Consider the following 26084-nt stretch of genomic DNA (forward strand, 5'->3'; position numbering starts at 1 on the left):
CTGTAAAAAATAAGTTCACAAATATGTCAAGCAGCAATACAACGTGAGGCACTATGGTACGTAAAATTATTTATTTAATGTTTGAGTATACAAAACATATCTTCCATCATTAAGCAAAGGGTGTATAATCACGTCCCAACCCTCAGCATTCTATTGTTAATGCTGACGCCATGCCTGAGGAAACAACCTCGAACCGCGAAGGGACACCTCCATCCTCGTGTTTGCAAATTCCACTCCCAATGACCCCCGTTCAATCCAGATTCCTGTTGACAGAGGCGTTGCCTCTTGGATCCAAGTGGCCTGATGGACTCGAGTATGTCATCAGTGGTGGTGCGTGTCCAGACATTATTTGTGGTATCCTTTTTATAATATAATGAACGCCTCGTGACGCAGACAGAAAGATGCAGACGATGCTTGGAGATGTAGTGAGATGACAGAAGATATGATGTCGACGAGATAGACGAGAGAGATTCATTTACTTTTCATGTGAATGAGCTTGTTGTGTTTAATAGGATTTGAATTTGATGTTCTCTTAATTTTCCTGGGAGCATTCTAGCAGCTTGGTTGTGTTTATGCCTCGTGTCGCCACTTGTTTGGGCGCCGCGACATCCCACCGCCTGTGGACGGAACATTCCGAAAGGCGAAACCCACGCGCGCATCATCTACAATTGGGCTCGTGTTGCTGCTGCACACGCGTGGCACGTCCCACTCGGACTGCTCAATGTCGCCAAGGGGTGAACATTGCTCCCAGAGAAAACCGATGCCTCTGCGCACTGAGGTCATCCGGCACTGTGGCAGCAGGGGTTGGTGGATCATGCAAGCTTGTCGGTGAGACTCCCGACCTGCGGGGCTCTGAGGTGACCCGTACGTGGCAGGGTAGCACGGAGTTCGCTGACCTCTGTGTGGCTTTTGGGTGTCATCCCCTCGTGTTGGTTTCCGTTAGGCACACCGGTTACCGGTTACACAGGCACATACCGGTTACACGCTGAAATACTCAATGAGGAATTGTCCAAAGATCCCAAGCGAGACCCTCCCGAAAAAGACCGTTTTCCAAGACAAAACAAAGAATACCATTACAATGTAAGGTGGGGTGTACCACACGCACATTAATATAATCATTCTATAATACAACATTAACCAAGAGTAGTAGATTCACATATGCCTGCGTGCATGTGGTATGCATATATTCAACTGTGTCACGGCGAGATCACGTGAACCCGGCCACTGCTAGGTTTCACCCCTCTTGTAAATGAATGACTCCACAGCGACCCCCCATCGCCTGCGAGCACAGTAGCACGTGTTGGTATCAAGCAGCGCAGGTGTGAGAGTACGGGTGTGGAGCAATCCATTATGAAGACGATTCCCTGCACCAAGTCGCGTACCATCAACCGCATTTACACAGCACGTTGTCGTAAAAGTATCACTGAAAATCAGCGACGTAACGACGTATTAATAGATGCGTATTTGCCAACACGGCCGATTTAAGCGGGGTGCTGCCAATTTTTTAAAACGCCTTTCCGGATTTTTCAAAGCGAAAATGTCGAAATTCTCCCTCCCTGCAGCTTACAAGTGATATGATTGGTTCGCTTTGAATATCGGAAACAAAGGTGTTTAAAACTGGAAGCATACCACTATAGTTCAGTAGGGTTGGTAACAAAGTCAATGTATTTTCGATATAACTAAAACACACTATAAACTATTCCATGAATTCCAGTTTACCACTTTTACACAAGCACAAGGTATATTGTTATACTGATTAAAATAGCCAATGCGTAACCATGATATTGGTGAACATGACCGATTTGTTTTCGTTTTTTTAATATCTCATAAGTTAATTCCAATTGTGTATTTTTTGTCACGAGATGGAGATACAGTATATCCATTCAGAAGTCTCAGCTCGCAGTGCACGATGACGTGTGTGTGTGTTCTACTTCTGGAGTCAGGTTATTCCTGCTAGAGGGGAACACATTTTAAATTCAAAAACAGGGAGCGCTCGTCACGTGCCAATCAGACCACTGTTATAACGTTCAAAACTAAATTCAGGCAGATGAAGTAAATGTCATTGTTTAATGTGATGGATTTTTGTGAGCAGTCATTGGCGACTTACTGAGACCGTAAACTCACTAAACTTGAGAATCTCGGTTTAAGCACAGGGTGGGTGAAACTTTGATTCAAACCCATGCTCTCAGTGGTTCTGTCTCAGTGTCTTTGGCACGGACATGAAGCCCTCTGAGTCACATGACCGCCTGCTGCATCCACGGTGTTAAGGCGAACTGCGTGGTCACTGAAAACGCTCCACACGCCTTTCTTATTGAGTCACCACCTGAGCCGAGAGAAAAACCGCGTGCATTGTCGGCTAGGACCAATGTGTGTTGATTTATTTAGACTCTCCGGATGCGACAAGAGCAGCGCAAGGTGCATTCAAGCATTATCATCGGCAGCGGAATTGTTTGTACGCTTATTGAGGGAACATTCTGATTCAAATGTGAATTAAATCAGAGGCCCTTTGTAAGAGTAATACCGTATACGCTGTGCATGTATATAGAGTAAACATTTTAACATAAACCCATGGACTTAAAAGGACAGCACGTTCCCCATTCATAGAAACACTATTTTAAAAACTATACAATACCCCCCAATGCATATTCAACTACTGCAACTGCAGTACAGTACAATAAATGCCTCTTAAAACTATTAATTTAAACACTATTTAAGACATAAAAAGCAATAAAAAGTTAGCAATGAAACCCACTCCTAAGACAGACAATGCCTCTAAGACAGACAATGCCTCTAAGACAGACAATGCCTCTAAGACAGACAATGCCTCTAAGACAGACAATGCCTCTAAGACAGACAATGCCTCTAAGACAGACAATGCCTCTAAGACAGACAATGCATCTAAGACAGACAATGCCTCTAAGACAGACAATGCAGCGTGCACCAACGAGAGAGATGGAGAAGGGCGCCTGCTCGCTTCACCAACATCGCAAGTGCTACACTGACCTAGGTGTATGTATGAATGGACGTTGCATTTTTTTCACACCGTACGTAGCCAACCGCGATGATCGGAGGTGACAACGGCTAAATGCCGAACCCAAACATAACCATGGCTCTGTAACCACAGTTCTGCGTGGTTATAAAATGAGACACAGGGCAAACCGCACCGCCTTACCAAACTCTGCTCATCCCTCCACACCAGTTAAGGCTATTATGGTGAAAGCATCACCCACTCTGTGGTCCTTCCCTCGCACCACCGATTAGCAAGGTTGGCTATGTATGGTGCGAAAGAAGTTCAACAAACACGTATACGTACACCACCAGATTTAGAAATGTTGCGTACATTGGTCTTATATTGTAGATGGTATGTTTCAGCCACTGTTAACAGTCTAAGTAATCCTTTGTACTTAGTGTGCTATGAACCTAGCGACCTGAGTTTGATTGCTGGTCATGCCACTGACCAGTGCGGTGAAGTATGGTTAAGCAACCCACAAGACAGGCGTCGTGTGGAGGAGGCCTTAATAGGTAGGTCACCGGGTTCAGAGCACAGCGCGCTACCCACTGCGCTACAATTCCACCCAAGTCTAATTATATATCGGCCTAATTTGCAGTAAATTTACATTTTGGGTTTTTTTTCACATGCAAGGAAAGCACAGGGCACTTTCTCCAAAGCTGTGCAATGCATAGAGATTGTGATTTTGATTGCATTTGTGACACTGGTTCGAGAGGCAGAGCTGTCGCCTTAGCAGGCAGCACAGCTCCCAGGATGATGACTAACTGGAGACACGAGGCTCAGCACATCACGCAGCGTGTTCGCACCTCCTCCGCGTGACATTTCTCTATCCCTTACACAACACGTGCCAGCACATCAGAGGATGCAGGTGGCGGTGACAGGGGGGGTGGGGGTTGCCCAGGTTTTATCCCACCAAGGAAAATCTGCGTTATAAACGTATTTAATTATAACGGAACTAACAGTCCAAGGCACGAGTGGATATTGAATTGTGCCTGGTACTTCACACCAGCTTGAGTGCAGATCAAACCCGGTGCGTCTAACGAGCCAACCTCCACACCACCAGCGTGCTTTCGATGCCTTCTCAAGAAAAATGGAGATTGAAATCTGTTCGGAGGGTCCTTTAGATCACACCAGATGGAGTATGAGAATAATTAATCCACATTGCTATTTGCCAGCATACGTGCACTGATCAGTTCGCGCCAAAAATGAATTCAACCTAACAAAGGACGGAAAGGATGAACGTGAGCACACATTTTTGAATGCTTCCAGCGCAGATTTTCACGGTTGTGCTGTTTCGCGTGTTTTAGTAGGGGGAGGCGGTGGGGGATTGCACCGTGTGTTGTTCGGAGCTTCTTAAATTAAATTCCTGAGGACGCTCCCACCAGCACACGGAGTGAAACGTCGGGCATTGTTCCGAACAACACGCGGTACGGCCAGAAGGCGCGATGGAGAGCTCGATCTGTTGCATGAATGAATCAGTACAATATTTATACTGGAGAAATCCGATAATCTATGAAGCTCTTTTTCTCACAGATGTGCAGAATGTGTCTGCCAGGCCAGTCAAGTAGGTAGAGCCACCCTCTCCAAAGAAGCAGTGCCACTTACAGCTCTGCCAATGATAAAATAAAGTAAAAAAAAGAGAGTTTGTTGGAAGTGAGTACTGTATCTAGTCGAGTCCTGGAGTCTGGTCATTTTGGAGCCTTCATTAAATCCGTCCTTGGCAATTGCAGCTGGCAGGGCAGTTCTTTAGAATGATGGCGTTCTTGCACGTGTACTGTGCCACCATCGCCGCACAATTGGCGTAGCCGTTCTTGTACTTGCACGGGTTGTCTGTGGGGCACACGCGCACAGACGCACACAGTTCAGACAAATATCCTCCATTTAGCTTTTCACAGACTGTTGGGGGCAAGTGCTGTTAGCGAGCACCTATTACGGGCGGCACGGCGCGCGAGGAGATGGTGTGCCCGGCACCACGCCCGGCCGACTTTTTCTCCTCCAGTGCCGATGTTTGCACGCCGCACAAGGTACCCGTTTAAGGTTGAGTCGAACTAGGGGAGGCCCAAGGCCGGTTCAGATATTCGCCACTGATGTGTTTGGGAACTAAACTCAGGTCATTGGTGTGTACTGAATGAACTCTGTGCTTTGGCAAAATGTCCCCAATTCACCAAAAAAGTGGACGTCTATTTACCAAACACGATGTTCAGCTATAAACAACGATGCTTCCTTATACATCTATCTAGAACAATCGTGTTTTATACAACTCAAAAAGACATGCAGGATACTCTACAGCAGGGAATTGTATTATTTGAGATAAGATGCGATGCAAAAGCATTTAAGCAAGCGCCTTGTACATACAATTCCTTACAATCCGTATCCTTGAGTGTAGGTGTAGAGACGAAGGCTCGTGTGTCTATGGATGCTTCACTCACCGCACAGGTTATTGACACAGTTCTTGGGGCAGGAGGCGCAGCTAGTGCCCAGGTCGTAGGGTCGGTTGATGCGGGTGTTCAGGTTTCCCCTGCGATGTAAGGTCACAGGTTTGTACGTCAGTAACGCTCACGACTCAGCCATCATTAACACGGAACATTGCGCTGATCATGGTGGTGGTGGTAGAGGTAGTTGTAATTGGCTGTGGTGGTGTTAGTGGTAGAGGTAGTTGTAATGCTAGCAATGGTCGTCAGAGTAGTAGATGCATTATTTATCGTCATACACAAATATTACCACAAGCACAATACAAGCAAATTAATAAATACAAAGTAAATGTAGTAATAGGTTTTACCATTTTAACTGGCACAAAAACTGACACCTATTACTATATCTTGTTACTGGCAAAGGAGGTCTCATAATGTAAACAAAGTAAATGATTAAAATAGTAATAATGTCTAATAGTCTGCCTATGCAAAATAGGCTTCGGAATAACAATAATAATGTGAAATGCGCCAGGCAGTATTTGCGCTCTCTGTGAGAGAGAGAGAGAACGACTCAGGCACGAGGAGACAGACGGGGAGTGCTGGGACACAGCAGCAGCAGCCATCACGTGGTGAGCTTGCACCACATTCCTCCAAGCTCTGCGGTCCACCCTACATTAAGGTGCTATCGTCCAATTAATAAGTGTTTATGCACGTGGAGGAAACACTCTACAGTATTCCATACAGAAGTGGCTGGTGGAGTCCACAATTTTCTGTACCGAGTGATGGTAAGGAATGAACGTTACGTATACCTGTGCAGTAATTGGTGATCGTAGCGTATGGGTGGAAGGCCAAACAAGGTAACATTGGGTCCTGAGGGTCATTGAGCGTTGTGGTAAGTCACGTAGCAGGTGGTGTAGTCGTTGAGTGACTAACAGGCCTTGAACAACCGTATGTCAGATGCGTTTAGTCGGCAGTGTAGTGGTTGTGATGATGTCGACAATGCCAGTGATGCCAGTGATAATGATGATGACTTCCAGTGGCTGAACGTGAACATGGTTTGAAGAGAACGTAGGTCACGTGAGCGTGTGCGGAGACAGACTCACATGGGGCAGTAGTGGCATACGTAGAGGTACTTGGCCACGCCCGGATTTTTTGGGCAGTAGTTGACTGCGCAACCAAGCTGGAAGGAGTTGTACCAAACCAGCTGCACAACACACAGAGACATGCAGATTATAGAACTCCCTCACCTGGTAAACAAGAGGTCGTGGGTTCGATCCCGACCCTGATACCTGCTGTATATTTCGAGTTTGCGTGTCTCTCTCCTTGTAGTCATGTGGATTTTCCTCTAGATCCTTCAAGTTTTCCCTCCACATTGAGAATCAACGTCACGTGTTTAAAGTTATTTGGCTGTCAATATCCACACGATAACCCACTTCGATGAGCTATCATTTGTGACCAGGTCGCTTCTGAAAAAGAGCTATACAGCTTAGTGGGCCTTACTTGGAAAATCTTAAATAGTTTAGTTTTATAGTTAAATTTAGTTCTAGATTTAAAGCTTTCGTGACTGCAAGGATCGATACTCTTTGGTTCTATTGGGTAAAGTCACATAGGTAAAAAATAAAATAACAAAAATCACGACGTTTCGGCCACAACACAAGCGGCCTTCATCAGGTGAAGGGACGAGACTGTCTGGAGGACAGCGCTGGAGTGAAAAAAGGCATGCTCAGATCACGACCTTTAAGCTGTATGAGAAGAAACAAAGCGCCTTGACAAAGGAATTAGCATATAATTTAGCATTGAAATGGCTGAGTGATTAGCTTGTGACTGGTCACAGAAATGGCTATGTTAAAGTTAAAGCATACACATCCGCAAAGGCACCCCTTGACAAAGGAATTAGAATAGAATTCAGCATTGAAATAGCTAAGTTAAAGTATATACATCCGCAGAGGCACCCCTTGACAAAGGAATTAGCATAGAATTTAGCATTGAAATAGCTGAGTGATTAGCTTGTAACTGGTCACAGAAATAGCTATGTTAAAGTCAGAGCATATACATTCACCGAGGCACCTAGTACAAATCAAACAGGAGAATTTAGCGAAACACAACCACGCTCAGACCGCGGACCTTTAAGCTGTGTGCGAGCAAACAAGGTGTCCTGACAAAGAAATTAGCCTAAAAATTAGCATTTGATTGGCCGATTTTAGAAAATTAAAACATGTACACCTGGCCCTCAAAAGGAATGGTTACTCTGACCGTACCATCCGCCAAGCTGTTTCTCCCTCCATACAGAAACAACCACTTGATACTCCGGTCAAAACCATCACACTACCATATATAGCAGGCGTTAGTAAAAAGATTTCCAAAATTCTAAACAAACACAAGATCCAGGTCCGGTTCAATACAGTACACAAAATTCGTGATCTGATCCCATCCGTGAAGGATGTCATTTCTGACTTACAGTACCCCGGGGTTTACAAATTCAGTTGTACCTGCGGTGATTGCTATATCGGGGAGACAAAGCGACATGTCTCTGACCGAATTCGCGAGCACAAATCAGATTTGAAACACGGCAAAACGAATTCTTCTGCCGTGGCTGATCACTGTTACAACGCTGTGGGTGATCACGACATAATTTTCTCCGATACCAAGGTTCTTTGCAAACCCACGGGTTTTTATCAGAGATTTGTTCATGAGGCAATTCAGATATACAAACACAGACACAATTTCAACTGAGAAGATGGTTTCAAATTAAGCAACCATTGGAAAGATGTTCAAAATCGAACTAAACATTAAACTAATTTCAATGGTACAGTATATTTTTTCAAGTAGTGGTACCCCAAACTTTCGCAGCTCTTATAAATTCCCTTTTCACACCATCAATAGGTAAACTCCCCCTTCCGCCCCCGCGCCAAACGGCAAGTCCACCGGCACGTACACCGCCTCTTTTCTAAAATCGGCAAATCAAATGCTAATTTTTATGCTAATTTCTTTGTCAGGACACCTTGTTTGCTCGCACACAGCTTAAAGGTCCGTGGTCTGAGTGTGGTTGTGTTTCGCTAAATTCTCCTGTTTGATTTGTACTAGGTGCCTCGGTGAATGTATATGCTCTGACTTTAACATAGCTATTTCTGTGACCAGTTACAAGCTAATCACTCAGCTATTTCAATGCTAAATTCTATGCTAATTCTTTGTCAAGGGGTGCCTCTTCGGATGTGTATACTTTAACTTAGCTATTTCAATGCTAAATGCTATGCTAATTCCTTTGTCAAGGGGTGCCTTTGCGGATGTGTATGCTTTAACTTTAACATAGCCATTTCTGTGACCAGTCACAAGCTAATCACTCAGCCATTTCAATGCTAAATTATATGCTAATTCCTTTGTCAAGGCGCTTTGTTTCTTCTCACACAGCTTAAAGGTTGTGATCTGAGCGTGGCTTTTTTCACTCCAGCGCTGTCCTCCAGACAGTCTCGTCCCTTCACCTGATGAAGGCCGCTTGTGTTGTGGCCGAAACGTCGTGATTTTTGTAATTTTATTTTTTACCTACGTGACTTTACCCAATAGAACCAAAGAGTATAGTTAATTTTAGCTTTATTTTTGGCTGCGTCAATTCCTCCTCCCGTTGCTTGCTTGGGCAAGGCCTCACCTGGGTGTAGTGGCCGACGGCTCCGGTCGTCGTGGACCCCACGTCGTACTGGAAGCCGGGCGAGATCACCTCGTTATACCAGTCGCGGATGGCGTAGTTCCACGTGAAGGGCGCGCTCGACATGAAGATGTTCTCTCCGCACGTCCACTCTGCCGGAGAGACACGGGGAGGAGGAGGGGGGGAGGAGGTTCACACTGTTGTTCAAACGCAATAGCAGCACCATTGTCACCATCAGACATGGTCAATCCACTGCTGGATGAAGACCTTCCCCAAGCTGCCGCTGTCTCACGCAATCTTGCGATGTAATCATTATCACGATCCATGGGCAGATAGGCCGTAGGTGTCCACTGCACATTTCGTCATTTTTTCCCACTTTCCTTTGTATTATGTAAATATGCTCAAGTAGTGCCGCATCTTTCTGACACCAATCTCTGTGAGGTCTTCCTCTCTTTCCTGTTACTTCCATTTTCCCGAACAACACACATTTATTTTTTGCTGCTGTTGTCCATCCTGCATATGTGTCCAAATAATTCCAGCTTCCTTCTCATCACTGCCTGCATCATAGTCAGGTTGTCTTCTTCTACGCGCAACATTTTTCTTACTTCTACGTGAGTCGACGTACTAGTCCACCTAATAATTCACAAACGCCACACTGCAGGTCACAGCGCTTCTTTTTCCGACTTGTTCATAATCCTCATGATGTCTGTATTTACGTTCCTATAATAACCTCTCTCAATTCAAGAAACGTGTTAACTCTTAACGAGCACACCAGCCATAGGGCTCAGTGGTGAAGCTTGCGAGAAGCGCGTAAGTAAAATGTCTCGTTGGGATTGACTCGGCACATCATCCGATTTTATTTCTCTCAGCCGCTGGGTAAAAAAATCGCGGATAACCCACTGTTAACAGGAAGAAATAGGACAGCAGATAATAGGAGTTTTGCGGACCCGACAGCTACCACGGATTATACGAGTAGCGGGTATTAGGGCTGTGGAGTTCTGTATGGCAGTCAACTCAAACTGTGTGAATTAAACAGTGGCTGGCATGGTGGTAGCACGCCTGTTATTCAGAGTTTTGGAGGCTGGGTTGGTGGACCAAACAGATTTCTGCTGGGATTTATAATTATTCTGAGCTGCGTGTTGGCCAGCAGATGGCAGTACGGCAAGTTGGTTTCTGACCTGTTTATGAACACTGGCGTGCGCTCCTTTCATGCAATGGTATACAGTACTCAAGGCACTTCCGAATTCCTCCCAGCTATGCTAAACCCACGTGAAGCAAATGGCCAAATATCTCAATGCAGGACCCTTCTAAACAACGTGATCAAGTGAGGCCGTCCTAGATTAATAACAATGGTTAAGTAAAACCACATCCTGTGTTACTCTGCGCTTCTTACAAACTCAAATATTTGTCTATGAATTGCAAAACAAAAGTTTTCAAACGCCAAAATGAGTATAGTTGGATTTTTTTATTCCAAAACCAGTGGTGAAGATTCCAAATTCTTATGTCAGTGAGTTATCGTTCCACGGAACTATTCATATCACCGTAGCAACTGGGACATATTTTACCGACCTCATTGCAACGATGATGACAATGATGAGTCAGGCTTGAGATATGAACCTTATGGCGGGACCCCAGGGTCCCGAATAAACGGAAGTAAAAATCGTAATTAATTTATTTTGGCGACTCCGTCCCACCGCGCACATGAACGCCGTGACCCGCCTGGCGCGGATCGTTCTGGTGTCGTGTCGTGTCCAAGCGCAGCGGCGAGGACGAATACGCACAAGAGCTGAACAAGCGAATGCACTCCATGCTCGGGTATGGGCAGGATCATGAGTCTTATCCAAAACTGCTCAAACTGCCTACACGACTTAAGTTCTTTATTTGTCATAACGGTATGCATAATACAGTGAAACTGCTCTCTTATCTTCATTATTATTTGTGACCTACCAATGTCTGCAGTCAGGATCAATCGATGACAATCCTATTGCCTGCAGATATTTAACAGATGAGATGCGTTGCACCGTTAATTCCTCCTGTTTGATAATACTTATCTTGTCCGTATGCATCTGTGCAGATAGTTTTTTTTTGCGGTTAAGCCATAGTCCCCACATACCGCTCGTATCAATGCGGATAAGAGGAGCGGCGACCCACTACTCTGTAGAGTAACATTGGTACAAACGCTTGTTACAATATTAACGGCGCATTGAAAACGCGTACTATTTTATGTACTGTTTGCAAAGTATGTTCACAAATCCACACTGAGAAACACGATGATTGACAGAGGGGTGTAAAAAATGTTCGATAGTGTATTTAAATAAAGGTACTGCAGGTAAGTAGTTTTCAGTTTTAAAAGCATAGTTTAACAAGACGACACTTGCCACCATCCTTCAAACCCATTGGTGAAAAAGAGCAAAGTTTTTGTTTACATTATAATATGTTTATATTATAATATAATATATAATGTTTACATTATAATATAATGTCTATGCGAGAGCCGGGGGCTTATGGGACCCCGGGTCCCGCCATAAGGTTCATATGACCACAACAATTAATGACTGGGGGCTCTTCTGTACCAGCAACTGTACTCTTTCACAGTTCTATATATAAATGTCAGTATCTTTTTAATCTTAAGCTGGAAATATGTGCCAAAAAAACAATAGAGGGAAGGGATTTTTAACAGGGGCTTTGAAGCAAAGCAACGATCTTTGTACCGGTACCTGCACCTGTCACACGATATTTGTAACCCTGTGTCTGAACGGAGCCTTCAATCCGGCCGAGGGCTTTTGCTGCAGAGACATCGCTCATGAGATTTTTTTTTTTACAAATTCAGGCTTCTTAGAAAACCATTGTAAATTATTTTGAGCTGGCACAAGTAAGAAAGAGAGGCACACACACGCCAGACATAAGCACACTCGATGAACCGAGCTCAAAGAAGTTAGACAGGTACATCTTAGCGCTTACAGGTTTTACACTGCTATAGTGAGAAATAATCGCTGTGTGGATCACAAAACACACAATTGTCTCCGAATTTATTTTTACGCGTATTTATCATTCTCCGCTGCTGACAGAAGTTAAGGCCCTGAGCAGAAATTACCCACATCCTCGTGAACAATGTCGTTTCCTATCACCACAGAAGTTGTATCTATGTTTTTTATCCTTTGGTTAAGTCTCCAAATAATTATATTAAGATAAAAAGAATTAACAATAGGACCTGGTTTACCTTTTGACCACCCGGCCAGAACATATCGCCTTGGCGATTATTGCCCTGATCGTTGGTCGTGCATACATCGGCACATTTTTTACATAAGTGAAACCAAAGACAAACTGTGGAAAAATGTAAATATCCCCCAACGCTACACATTTTAGTGCAATAAAACTATAAAGGTGAAGCCCTGCAATTGCCGTGCTCACGCCACTACTATTTAAACTACTTTTTTATTTTACCAGGTAAGGCCCCCTGAGCTTTTTAGATACTTTTCAGAAGCGACTTGGCCACAAATGATAGCTCAACGAAGTGGCTCATAACGCGGATATTTATAGCAGCAGCCCAATACTCTAAACTTGTGATATTGATTTTTGGGGGAAGGCCTCCACCAGAGGCAGCTACAGAGAGCCCTTCTAGAGGGCATTTATCCAACTCTTGAACGCCGGTCAGACATCATGGAAGACGTGGTGGAAGTACCCACACTTTACCCCACCAAACGCGACCTGCCGATCGACTCACTGTGGTGGTGTACCCATTAATACTGCTGGGTGGACAGAGTCGGGGGAGGGGGGGTGAGAGGGCATATTGAAGAAACTTGTCCCATTGTTTCAACTGCTGTGCCGGGAGATGGAAGCGATGGCCCCTGTATTGCAAGTCCACTGTGCCCACCATGACTACACCACGGCCCCCTTATTTGGTGACGCTGCTGCTGTGCTGGCAGTGCTGCACAAACAACAACAACAACCTCAACACATTCGCCTGTAACACTGTGGCCTTAAAAAGATAAATATATAATTGGCGACATTTCGGGCAATAGCCCTCCTTCGTAGCATGATTGTATAGTTTTACTTTAAAGGCCCCAGTGTTGTTGACGAACGTGTTACGTTTCTTTCTTTATGCAAATACAAAAAAATCCTCACCGGTTTGTCGCATACACGAAGGCTATGATCGCGGTGGCGAGATATTAACTACCTCGCCTGGTATACAGGCGTCAGGGTCAAAATCGAACCCAGGACGTGTTCTCCCCAGTTTTTCCCCTCCACATTGAGAATCAACACGCGTTCATAGTATTTGGCTGTTATAAATATCCACATGATAAGCCACTTTGCTGAGCTATCATTTGTGGCCAGGTCGCTTCTGAAGAAGAGCGACATAGCTCAGTGGACCTTGCCTGGTAAAATAAAAAATGGTTTATAGTTTTAAAATTTTTCTATTTTGACGCAATTAATCGTAACCCAGCCCCACGAGAGGGAGGGGCAGCGCTGTGCGAGGCTTACGTGTCGTTTTGCGTCTGGCGTCCGGACTGTGGCCGAAGGTGCAGTTGTTAGCCCAGGACAGGGCGTTCAAGTAGGCTTCCTTTTTCCACATCTGCCGGAAAGAAATAAGGATTTGAGTTACTCAGCTTTTTAAGTACTTCCAAAGCCTAGTTCCCCACCAAATATTTTTTTGCGGGTGGCTGCTCAGACTGGAGTAGGTACGTGACGAGCAGCCAAGGTCATAGTGAGAGGTATAGTGGATGTATTCTTTCCAGGTCGCTGACCCAGACAGACCCAACTGAAATTAAGCCCTGAGTAAATGTTGCCTCTCAAGGCGTGGTACAAAATGCACAGACGTAATCAGATCAACATGGAAATTATGGGGGAAAGCAAGACATCTGTAAATGCCAATACATGGCAGTATAATTGTTCATTTTTTTAATTAGCCAGTGAGGGGATGAATCCATTTGTGAGAGTGAGCAAGACAGAGTTAGTCAGCGATGCAATGAAACGGTGTTTGAGTGAGCAACTGTTCGAAAGAGTGCATGAATGAATTTATGAGTCATTATGCAATTGAGATGCGGTTGAGTGAGACAGAGAATGAGTTACGAAATAGTAAATGATTGATCATTGAGTGAGTGAGTCATTACATGGTTAGAGTGAGTGATTTGTTAAATAAGTGAGTGAGCGGGTAAGTGAATCACTAAATAATTTAGGGAATCAGTTAGTGACCAGGTGAATCAATGAGACATTAAGTGCGTACATGAATGAGTTAGTAAGTCATTTCATAAGTCACCGTGTGAATCATTGAACGAGCGAGTGAGCAAGTGAATCACTAAGTCATTTAGTGAGTCAGCGAGTGAGTGAATTACTGAGTCATTAAGTGCATGAATGAGTGAATGAGCCATTGTGAGACACTGATTGATGAATAGTTGAGTAAGTGAGTAAATATACGGATTATGTAGAACTTCTTTCGCACCGCACGTAGCCAACCACGCTAATCGGAGGTGCGGGGGAAGGACAACAAACTAAACACAAACAGCAGTTCTAAAGAAATTAGTTTTCAATCTATATTTAAAAGTGCATAGCTCCAGTGGCTTCCTAAGATGGGAGTTTTGGAGCCATTGAGAGTTATTGAGCCAGTGAGAGGGCAAGTGAATCACCGAACCATTAAATGAGTGAACGACTCTTCGAGTGACTGTCAATCACCGAGCACACGAAGCATGCGATACGGCGAGTGAGCGAGCCAGAGAGGATCCTCCCACACCGCCCTCACCATCTGCAGCATGTTGCCCGCCGAGGGGGTGACGTTGCGACGCAGGTCGTTGTGCAGATCCACGATGAACGTCTGCACGGAGCCGTGCACCGTCTTGAGACTCCTCCAGTCGTTGACCAGATCCCAGGCGGACGCGCCCGCGGGCAGCAGCGCCGCCAGCAGAAACGCGGCCGCCACGGAGGACGCGGGGCTGCGTGAGACGGAGTGGGGACCCGCACAGCAGCAGGGTCACCACCCTCTCCTGGCTGCAATAGGAAATCTGCGACCCTTCCTGGAGGTTGTATCTATGGGATATTTTTGTTGCCAATATGAAAGTATGAAAACTAACAATGGGTTTTACCTGTTCTGGCGATAAAACAGGAGCTGGTACGATGTTGAAACACCAAATGGATACCAAGTCTACATTAGCCACACGTACATATGGCAAAACATGCAAACAAACATGCTCTGGTAATTTCTGTATTGGCTCTGAAACTAATTGGCCTACACCAGGGACAGCCTTTCTTATGGAATTGTCTCACCGGTATCAGACCAGAGCACGCTCTATACATGCCATGATATGTGCATGGCTTTGTATTGTTCGCCTTTCGGCGTTCCCTGGTCTTTCTGTAGGTTGATTAACGGAGTGGTGTTGGGGAACCTGTGAGTGTGAAAATTCCACTGCCGATGTAGCGGAGATGAGCACTGCCCGATGCCTGTCGCTACCGGACTAAGTATCCATGGCGACGCCGTTCACACCGATCCGTAGTCGCTGCTGGGTTAGGCCCACGCGGTTGTTTTATGCTGAAATTCTTGTCATTCACCCTCCACCACCCAACAATCTATAGACGTATGTTGAAATTATTTCACACCGTACATAGCCAACCATGTTAAAAGAATAAAATAATAAATTGATAAAATAAAATAACACAATAATATTCTCACGACGTTTCGGCCACAACACAAGCGGCCTTCATCAGGTGAAGGGAGCGAGACTGTCTGGTAGGACAGCGCTGGAGTGAGAGAGCCACGTTCAGATCACGGCTTTTAAGCTGTGTGAGAGGAACAAAGAGCCTTGACGAAGGAATTAGCATAAAATTTAGCATTGAAAAGGCTGAATGATTAGCTTGTGACTGGTCACAGAAATAGCTATGTTAAAAGTTAAAGCATACACATCCGCAGAGGCACCCATTGTTAAAAGGAATTAGCATAGAATTTAGCATTGAAATAGCTAAATTATGTCTACATCGGATTGGGAACATGTAGACAATATGACTACCTCTTCGGCTGCCACTATGTCGAACAAATGTAGGGACAATTTGATTTCCAAATTCAATCACCTCTCCAGCAAAAAATCGGATCCACACACCGAAAAGATAGACGTCAACAAAGTTGTAATTAATCGCAGTAACAGTTCCATTTCTGATGGTCTGAAATCCGTTTTAGCTAAAGGTCTAAACTTTGCTGTCACACCGAGACACTTACCGGTTAATGATATCATTGCCCATGTCGACGTTGCACTCAAGGGCTTGAGTCACATCTCTGCAGACGTAGCAAGATCTGAAATCGCTGCAACCCTCAAAAACGCTAAGTTGCCACCTAGCAACATCAGCAAAGACGAACGTTTTGAATTATCTCAATTAAAAAAGAGGGATGATATTGTCGTTCTCTCAGCCGACAAAGGCAATGCCACTGTCATCATGGACAAAACAGAATATAACAACAAAATTCAAGAACTACTCAACGATGGCAGCTATACAAAAATAAAAAGAGATCCCACCAACAGCTTGGTCACCAAAACGAACAAAATTATCTCTGATTCAACAGCATTAATTGATGAGAACAAACAGTTCTTGTTGAAACCCTCTGCTGCCAGACCACCAAGATTATATGGCCTTCCAAAGATACACAAAGAAGATACACCCCTTCGTCCCATCGTCTCTACTATCAGCTCCCCCACCTACAAACTGGCACGTTTTCTGGCTGATATACTGCGACCTTTCACTGGAAAAACCACCTCTGCGGTACTAAATTCTACTCACCTGGTATCGACAATCAAAGACATTTCCCTGTCCCCAAACGACCTGCTTGTCAGTTTTGATGTGGTGTCCTTGTTCACCAAAGTCCCGGTACCTGACACCATCGCTATCATTGAAGACCTGGTTCATCAAGGACTGCATACTGATGTACCCCCCCTGGTGAGACATTGCTTAACCAACACATACTTCACCTGGAATGGAACTTTCTACAAACAAACTGAGGGCACCCCAATGGGCTCCCCCCTATCTCCGGTTGTAGCCAACGTATTCATGGAAAAATTTGAAACTGACGCCATCCAGACTGCCACTCTACGCCCGACCTTATGGAAGAGGTACGTTGATGACACCTTTGTGATCTGGCCACATGGCCAGCCTGCTCTAGACCAATTCCGCGACCACATCAATTCCATACACCCAGCCATCAGATTTACCATGGAGGTCGAAAAAGATGGCAAACTACCCTTTCTGGATGTCTTAATTAAAAGGAGACATGATGGTTCAATGAGCCACTCTGTCTACAGGAAAGCTACCCATACAGATGCTTACTTGAAACCGGATTCCCACCACCATCCATCCCAGAAGAACTGCCTCATCAAGACTCTATACCATAGAGCCCAATGCATTTCCGACCAGGAACACATTACCAGTGAACTCAAGCACGTACACCAGGCTCTCAGGGCTAATGGCTACTCCGACTACACAATCCGCAAAGCCATCACTCCAGTCATGAAGAAGGATCCTCTTGTGGAGCCACTCAAAACCATCACCTTACCCTACATTGCAGGGGTCACTAAAAAGATCTCCAAAATCCTGAATAAACACAAGATCCAGGTCCGATTCAACACAGTACACAAAATCCGTGATTTAGTTCCATCTGTAAAAGATGCTCTTCCAGACATACAGTACCCGGGCGTTTACAAACTAAAGTGCCTCTGTGGTAGTAGCTACATTGGAGAAACCAAAAGACATATCTCGGACCGCATCCGCGAACATAAAGCAGACTTGAAACACGGTAAGACGAACTCCTCTGCCGTGGCAGATCACTGTTACAATTCAGTGGGCTCACATGACATTGACTTCTCCAAGACGGAGGTTCTTTGCAAACCAACTGGCTACCATGAGAGATTCGTTCATGAGGCCATTCACATATACAAGCACAGAGACAATTTCAACCGAGAAGATGGATTCAGGCTTAGTAACCACTGGAAAGATGTGTTAAATCATCTCTGTTCTTAATTAATTGTAATTTTACGATGACCTTCAGACCGCAGCTCTTTCGCCAGCATTGCCTCTTAATACCTCTCACACCACGGTTAATGGTATGGTTTACAACATGGAGTATACTAGGGCTTCGCAGCTGTCTCTCTCCCCCTCCTCTGTTCCGACCATGGACGAACTCGTCCGTCTGAACGGGGCCCGTAGCTATCCGTGGTACGAAAATTTGAGGGTAAGAATCCACCCATTTTTTCGCCATATAGCATTGTGATATATAACGACTTATGGTTGCTAGCTTAGCTGATTGGAGAATATAGAGTTTATTGATAACATGAAGGTAATTTATATTTTAGTTTTTATTGTTTCACTATATAGTACTGTAAATAGCTCAGATGTGTAGTCATTTCTGTGACCAGTCACCAGCAAATCAACCAGTTATTTCAATGCTAAATTCGCCTAGTTATTTCAATGCTAAATTCTCCTGTTTTGATTTGTACTAAGTGCCTCGGTGAATGTGTATGCTCTGACTTCAACGTAACTATTTCTGTAGCAGTTACAAGCGAATGCCTTAATTTAGCTATTTCAATGCTAAATTCTATGCTAATTCCTTTTAACAATGGGTGCCTCTGCGGATGTGTATGCTTTAACTTTTAACATAGCTATTTCTGTGACCAGTCACAAGCTAATCATTCAGCCTTTTCAATGCTAAATTTTATGCTAATTCCTTCGTCAAGGCTCTTTGTTCCTCTCACACAGCTTAAAAGCCGTGATCTGAACGTGGCTCTCTCACTCCAGCGCTGTCCTACCAGACAGTCTCGCTCCCTTCACCTGATGAAGGCCGCTTGTGTTGTGGCCGAAACGTCGTGAGAATATTATTGTGTTATTTTATTTTATCAATTTATTATTTTATTCTCATTCTACGTGACTTTACCGAAAGAACCAAAGAAGATGAATCATTGCAGTCACGAAAGCTTTAAATCGAAATTTTACATGTTAAAAGAAGATTGTCGCATTTACAAAGATGCTACTTATACGTGCCAACATGTTGCTCAGACTTTAGAATTTATTGAGGCTGCCCATCAAATAATTCGGCTACCCATTAAATGTTGACCAACAAAGCTTGTCATCAATGGTGGTTTCATACTTTTCACGACTGACTTTAACATCACCATAACATGTCGGGAGCGAAATCGGAAATTGAGTGACAATTTACACCACGTGTCACATTAAGCATAAGTTGAATAATTATTAAGGATAATTATTTAGTAGATAATAATGATTTAGTTTGCGCCATTGTTATAACGCATGACTATAAAGAAGGCGCTGTTTTTGCAGACAGTCTGCTTCGTTTCACAATCGTGGGACCATTTTGCTGCTGTGCCAGACTGTGTTCTATGGGAGACAGATAACTTTCTGCAGCCAGGCTCCGTAATTGTGGAATTCCCTTTCTTGGTCCATTAGGGAATCTGAGTCTGTGACACTTTCTTAAATCCTATTTTAAAACTCACCTGTTTTTATAAAAGGCTTTCTCTGTAACTTAAGCTTCATGTAAAACGCTTTGAGGCCTTGTGCGACTTGCGCTACAAAGAACTGAGTTTATTATTGTCAAATAATTTTTTCAAATGTATGAGCATGACCCCGGCACACAGTGGCCTACTCGTTTCAAATGACGTCAAGGAATCTTCAACGCACGCTGTGATGCGGACTCCACAATTTGATGGTTGTTATTGCATTCTCACGATTATCAAGAGCAGCCAGGCTGGTGCTGGTTGCTACGTCTATGCCGTGACCAAGTCAAGTCAATGGTTCTATTGCCATCACGGCTGCCTGATAACTTTTGTTGAGACCTATCGGAGCATACCATCTGCTGCGAAACAGTGGTGGTCTGGGTACGGGGCATGGCTCGCAATCGCAAGGTTGTGATTTCAAATCACAGGCTGTAGTCCATTCAGCCCATCATATCGCTGGGGTTGATAAAACAATTTCCGCTTTGTGGAAAGTCGACAGAGGTTATTATTCTATGACTGGCCCACACCATGGGATTGTGGAAGTCCCAACACAGGCCCGAGACTCCCAGTGGAGATGGGCATCACTCTACGCACATTTGAACAGAGTGGTTCTTTGCTCCTATGACTAACACTCGCATTTTCAAAGGTTGGCCATTGCGGATAAATGCAAATAAATATTTGCGCCATTATTTATGTATTTATTTTCCCTGGAGGAACGAATTTTTCTTCGCAGTCGTGGACAGTTGTTAGGCTTAGGTTTATTATTCCGGTTAGGTTGTGGCTAGGGTTAGTTTGTGGTTCGGATTATTTTATGGTATGGGCTAGTTTGTGGTTCGTGTTAGATTACAGTTAGGGTTTGGCTGTGGTTCTGGTTAGTTTGGGCTATTGCCCAGATTACTTTTGATCAAAAGTTGAGCAAAACTTTTCACAAATAAGTTTGGAAAGTGGCTTTAAAATGCAGGGGCGTTAGTTGAAAATACATTGACAGAGACTACTGCCATGCAATAAAAGATGAATTTGTTGTAATAAAATAGAGGGGTGCAAATATTGGGAAGGGGAATAAACATTTACAATATTATATTATTGGTTCTTTTGGTAAAGTCACGTAGAAGGAAAGAACCAAGAATATGAATCCCTGCAGTCATGAAAGCTTTAAATCAAAATTTACAATATTGACAAATATTTTTTGTTAGGGAGAGCAAATATTGACAACAGTGGCATGGGCCCAGTCTGAAATATAAGTTTACAATCTCTACATTTATTCAGGTCACTCTCACGACCTAGACTATCCCGGTCTCTTCTCGCCTGGTTAAATCAAATAAACAATTGACAACATAATATCTGAATAGATATGCGCAATCTGTAAATTAAGAACATCGAGTATTCATTCAGCAACAAATAACCATTCAAAACACATATACATCAGTGCAACCTTGACCATTTCATTACAGTTCCACAACAAACGTGGAAATCCGTATAAGGGTATTTATCAAAATCAATAAATAAAATGATAATATACTATTTCAGAAATTTAAAAAAATATAGGTTACTCACTACCAACCAGTAAGCACGCACTTAAATTATTGCGTAAATAAATGTCCAATTAACTTTGTATAATGTGATTTAATACTAGGAGCATATTATTAGCTCTGGAACAATTTGCAGCCGTGACTCGTGATCAGTGGTAGTGATGGCCCATTGAGGGCCTCCGTTGTCAATGTATAAAAGGTTCGTGAGACAGACAGAAGAGTTACACACCAGAGATGTAATGAGATAAGAGAAGACAGATGCAGGAAAGATAGAGAACAGAAATATTTTGATTTAAAGCTTTCATGACTGCAGTAATTCAAATTCTTAGTTCATTCGGTAAAGCCACGTTGTTGTTTCCCTTCAACGTGACTTTACCGAAAGAACTAAGAATATAACAGAAATATTAATTCGTTTTTTATGTTAATTGGCTTGTGATGTTTATAAGGATTTTAATTTGAGCTGATATTTAATGCAAACAATTTTTTTCGTGACTTCAGGGCCCCTTGCGCTCCTTGGGGCCCTACACTTGTGATTGGTTTGCTCATATCAAGAGTAGCCACTGCTCATTACCATAATATATAATATTAGGAAGGTGAGGCACAGCCAGATATTAACACTAAATAATCATGTAGAGCCCTATGTCAATCCACTGCTGAATGAAAACCTTCTCATGCTGTGTCAGTCATGGGGGTTGACCACCCTTCACCATGTGGGTCAGTGTGGGTTGGTGAAGGAGGTGCCGCAGAACCAGTGAAGGGATTATTTGCCACTGATGTTAGCCGTGGCTGTGAATCAATCTCAATTGGCAGGGTTCTAACCACTGTGCCACCACTTCTCTGGGATATAAACACTCTCTATGTGCCATCTATTTTCTTGAACACGTGGCCTTCCATTTATCTCAATACATATTACTCAAGAACTTTACATTGGATAGTCCTAGTAGCATCTAATTCTTTGAGTGGGATTTACCTGGTAAAATAAAACATAGTTTAGTTAAAATTTGCTTATGTATTTAATTCGCTGTTTTCCTTGGCTTTGTTTACCCAGAATTTTCCCAGTCACAATACATTTTTTACAAGTCTTATATTCTCAGTACATTTCCAAGAAAACGAACTTGCCTTTCTCTAATTATTCGAATTTATGTTGTATTTGTACCTAATATCCATAATACACTGAAGCTACTCATCTTCTCTGTGCAAGAACTGAATATAAACACGAATGTAAATAGGCAAGGATAAAATGAAATGAAAATTAAGAACACCAAGAGATGACTTCGGAATTGTTTTTAAACAAACACAAAGGAGATATCCTGCGTGCATCACTCAAACCAAGGGGACATGCTGTTTGCAGGTTAGTATTCACAACAATAGAGGTGCAGTGGTGAACACACTTCATTAATACATTACATCTGAACCCTTCACATCGATAACACTCCACTGCTCCTGACTCGGTTGTCTGGCTTGACCACCGGAATGTGAAATTGTGGTTGCTCTACATCTACATCAGCAGCCAAATGACAGAAGATCTGAACCCTCTACCATCTTGTGCTGGCCAGCATGGTGAAGTATGGTCAAACAACCCCCATGGCAGATAAAGCAAGGGAAGGCCTCGATAGAGCAGTGCATTGACCATTGTCTGTAAATTGTTATAAATCTTTGAAACAATTAATAATAGGGGTTTTCTCCTTTATTCTGGCAACAAAACTGAAACCTTTTTACAAGGATTCATGTCTGCATTAACCACAATACCTGCAGTCAAAATGCAAACCAAAAACATACTATGATAATATATGCATTGTCCTTGAAACTGATTGGTCCACATCAAGGGACGGCTTTCTTGGTGTGGACAAATCAGTTTCAAGGACAATGCATATATTATCATAGTATGTTTTTTGTTTGCATTTTGACTGCAGGTATTGTGATTAATGCAGACATGAATCCTTGTAAAAAGGTTTCAGTTTTGTTGCCAGAAAAAAAAGGGGAAAAACCCTATTATTACATTTTGGTACTGGCAAGGGAGGTCTAATGATTTAAACAATTGTTCATATTACGAGTTAAAATTCACAGCAATAGCCCATGGGCTATTATAACACTTACTTTCCACGTAAAAGCCACTATTAGCATTGAGTATAACTTCATGGGATATTAGAAGTGAGGTCCAAACGTAATGATTAACATGTATTTTCATTTGTTGTTTAATGAAGCTCTGATTCTAAAAAGTGTCAAGACGTTGAAAGCGTGTGTGATATAGAAATTGTACCAAGCCTATGCATTACACATTGACCCCTCGAGTTAGATTTGTTTTAAACGTATTTCCCCACGATTACATTTTGGTCATTCTATGGGCAATTGTCTCATGAGATTAATAAATGTCCGTTGGTAATCCTGGGAGTGCATACTGAGAAGTGTCTCATCCCCTCTGTGTTAGAGAGTGTCCTGCTGTGAAGAAGACCATTGCGTGAAACGTCACCTTTTATGTAGTAATATTTTAAAGACTACAGTGTTATTGATGAACGTGTTGAGTTTATTGTTATTTGTGCTTTACTTATGAGATTATTTCCAGTAACCTCGTATCAACAAGCACCCTGCTACAGAGATGTTCTTCACAGGGCAATTAGACCAACATTTTATTCTCAAACCTATGCTTTTTTCTTTCCAATTTTTCCACCCCATGGAAATTATATCTCAAGCAAAGAAATATTCAAAAAATTTACTGGACTTTTTTTTATCACGTCAATAAAAGCTATTTTTTTTGTCATTCTCGGCGTAAATTTTTTTTTTGCACAATCAAATTTTTCTACTTGAAATATTTTATTTTTGGTCCCGTTATTGGCAACTCGGACTAAAACGAACAACTCTATAAAATTTTGATTTAAAGCTTTCGTGACTGCAGTAATTCATATTCTTAGCTCTTTCGGTAAAGTCACGTTGAAGGGAAACAATAAAATAATAAAATATATAAAAAGAATAAAAATTCTCACGACGTTTAGACCATAACACAAACGGTCGTCATCAGGTGTGTCGGTTTGCATAAATGTATTTATTTAAAAACGGTGTATTTATTTATTTTAAAAACGTCAGCGCCACGCGCAGCGATTTGGCAGTTTATTTAAAAGGACTAGTCCATCTATGTTCTGAAAAGAGGAGGGGGGAGACGAAAAATTAATGTATGCTGTCTGAAAGCCACTGTAAGCGTGAACAATCAATTAAGACCTGAAATGGTTTATCAAATCTTTCCAATGATTGCTAAGCCAGAATCCATCTTCTCGGTTGAAATTGTCTCTGTGCTTGTATATGTGGATAGCCTCATGAACGAATCTCTCATGGTAGCCAAATGGCTTACAAAGAACCTCTGTCTTTTCCAAGACAGAGGTCTTTTCCAAGACAGAGGTTATTTGTAAGCCATCTGGCTACCATGAGAGATTCGTTCATGAGGCTATCCACATATACAAGCACAGATACAATTTCAACCGAGAAGATGGATTCTGGCTTAGCAACCATTGGAAAGGTTTGATTAACAATTTCAGGTCTTAATTGATTGTTCATGCTTACAGTGGCTTTCAGACAGCATACATTAATTTTTCGTCCCCCCCCCCCTCCTCTTTTTAGGACATAGATGGACTCGTCCTTCTAAATAAACTGCCAATTCGCTGCGCGTGGCGCTGACGTTTTTTAAATAAATAAATAAACCGTTTAAAATTACATTTATGCAAACCGACACACCTGATGACGACCGTTTGTGTTATGGTCGAAACGTCGTGAGAATTTTTATTGTTTTATATATTTTATTATTTTATTGTTTCCCTTCAACGTGACTTTACCGAAAGAGCTAAGAATATGAACAACTCTATTATTCAGTACTTAACAATTCAGCTTAATCACAGGTGGCTGTCCGGATTCGAAAGCAGAATTTCAGTGGTGGTGGCAGCTCGTTGCTACGAGCCCTGAGGCACTCGGCCACGTGCAGAGATCGGAGTTTATGAGACAGGAGGCTCACCTCAACATGTTGTCAGTTCAGCAAGGCCTTGCAAAGTCTTCCCTTCGAAAGCTGAGCTCCTCTGCTTGGTGTGTGGGTCTCAAACTCTTGCAGGGGCCCTTTTATACACCCCAGCCGGAACCTGCTCCGGTCGTCAGATGACACTTGCTACAAGTCTCCAACCTCGCGAGCAACCACAAAGCCCACTTGAGCATCAGACTATTGTTTTAGCAACAGTATCTAAATATACCAGCATGTCTGGGTGGTGTCAGCCAGAATGGCGTTCTCATAGAAGGGGGCATTGCAAACACACACACCTAGGCATGCGTGACTTAAAGTGTTCTCGCAAGATCCAGATAAGTCCAACATGACACCACCATCAATCGTGTGCCGAATACCTTCTAAATGTCAGCTGGTGTCTGCGTCTCTCACCGTGGAAGATCTTTTGTCCGTGTTCTTGCTCAGGCACCTCCCATCCATTCCCAGAGATTGCTACTTCCACAATATTTATCGCGTTAGACTTTTTGTTAGCATTTTTGTTAGCATTTTTCTATGTCTCTACACATTTCTTTTTTCAACCACGTGCGATGAAGCAAAACGTATGAAAACACTCAAACGTTACGCACGCGACAAATAAATAAATAAGCACACAAGTCTACCCCCTCCCCCCCAAAAAAAAGAACAACTCAGAAACACAAAATAGTTTTTAAAAAATGCTGACTCGGCCCCATTCCTGACAGCCTGCGACAACAACCTTCTTCAGGCCCATGGCGCGTCTCGGCTCTTTTGTTCTCCGTCGGGGGCGAGACCAAACACGGGGCCGCTTTGTGTCGCAAGGTGTCGGCGGTGTCAACGTCTTGCACGGGCCCCTCATGCTGCTATCGACGTACGCCTTCGGTACGCGAGTACAATAACGTACGACTAACGCCGTGTGTTTGGTAAACCTCCCACACAAATGTAATAAACGTCGAGAAAATAAAAAAACAGAAATGTAAGCAATTTACGCTTCTCGTAGCTAGCGCACTAACGTGTACAAATTG

The 26084-nt window shown here is 43.2% G+C and overlaps 1 protein-coding gene across 1 annotated transcript; it reads right to left on the bottom strand.

The window, feature by feature from the left end:
- Positions 1 to 56: 56 nt before the first annotated feature.
- LOC116953163 (serotriflin-like) lies at positions 57 to 25228 on the bottom strand. The gene is made up of 7 exons (XM_032973078.2): positions 25066 to 25228; positions 14799 to 14988; positions 13544 to 13634; positions 9065 to 9213; positions 6525 to 6625; positions 5440 to 5528; positions 57 to 4840 (listed from the first exon to the last, which is right to left on the bottom strand). The coding sequence occupies exons 1-7, from the start codon at positions 25071 to 25073 to the stop codon at positions 4716 to 4718; spliced, it is 753 nt and encodes a 250-aa protein (XP_032828969.1). The 5' UTR covers positions 25074 to 25228; the 3' UTR covers positions 57 to 4715.
- Positions 25229 to 26084: the final 856 nt, after the last annotated feature.

Source organism: Petromyzon marinus, chromosome 50 (genome assembly GCF_048934315.1).
Source record: "Petromyzon marinus isolate PM22_M1 ecotype Great Lakes invasive population chromosome 50, UKy_Petmar_22M1.pri1.0, whole genome shotgun sequence".
NCBI lineage: Eukaryota > Metazoa > Chordata > Hyperoartia > Petromyzontiformes > Petromyzontidae > Petromyzon > Petromyzon marinus.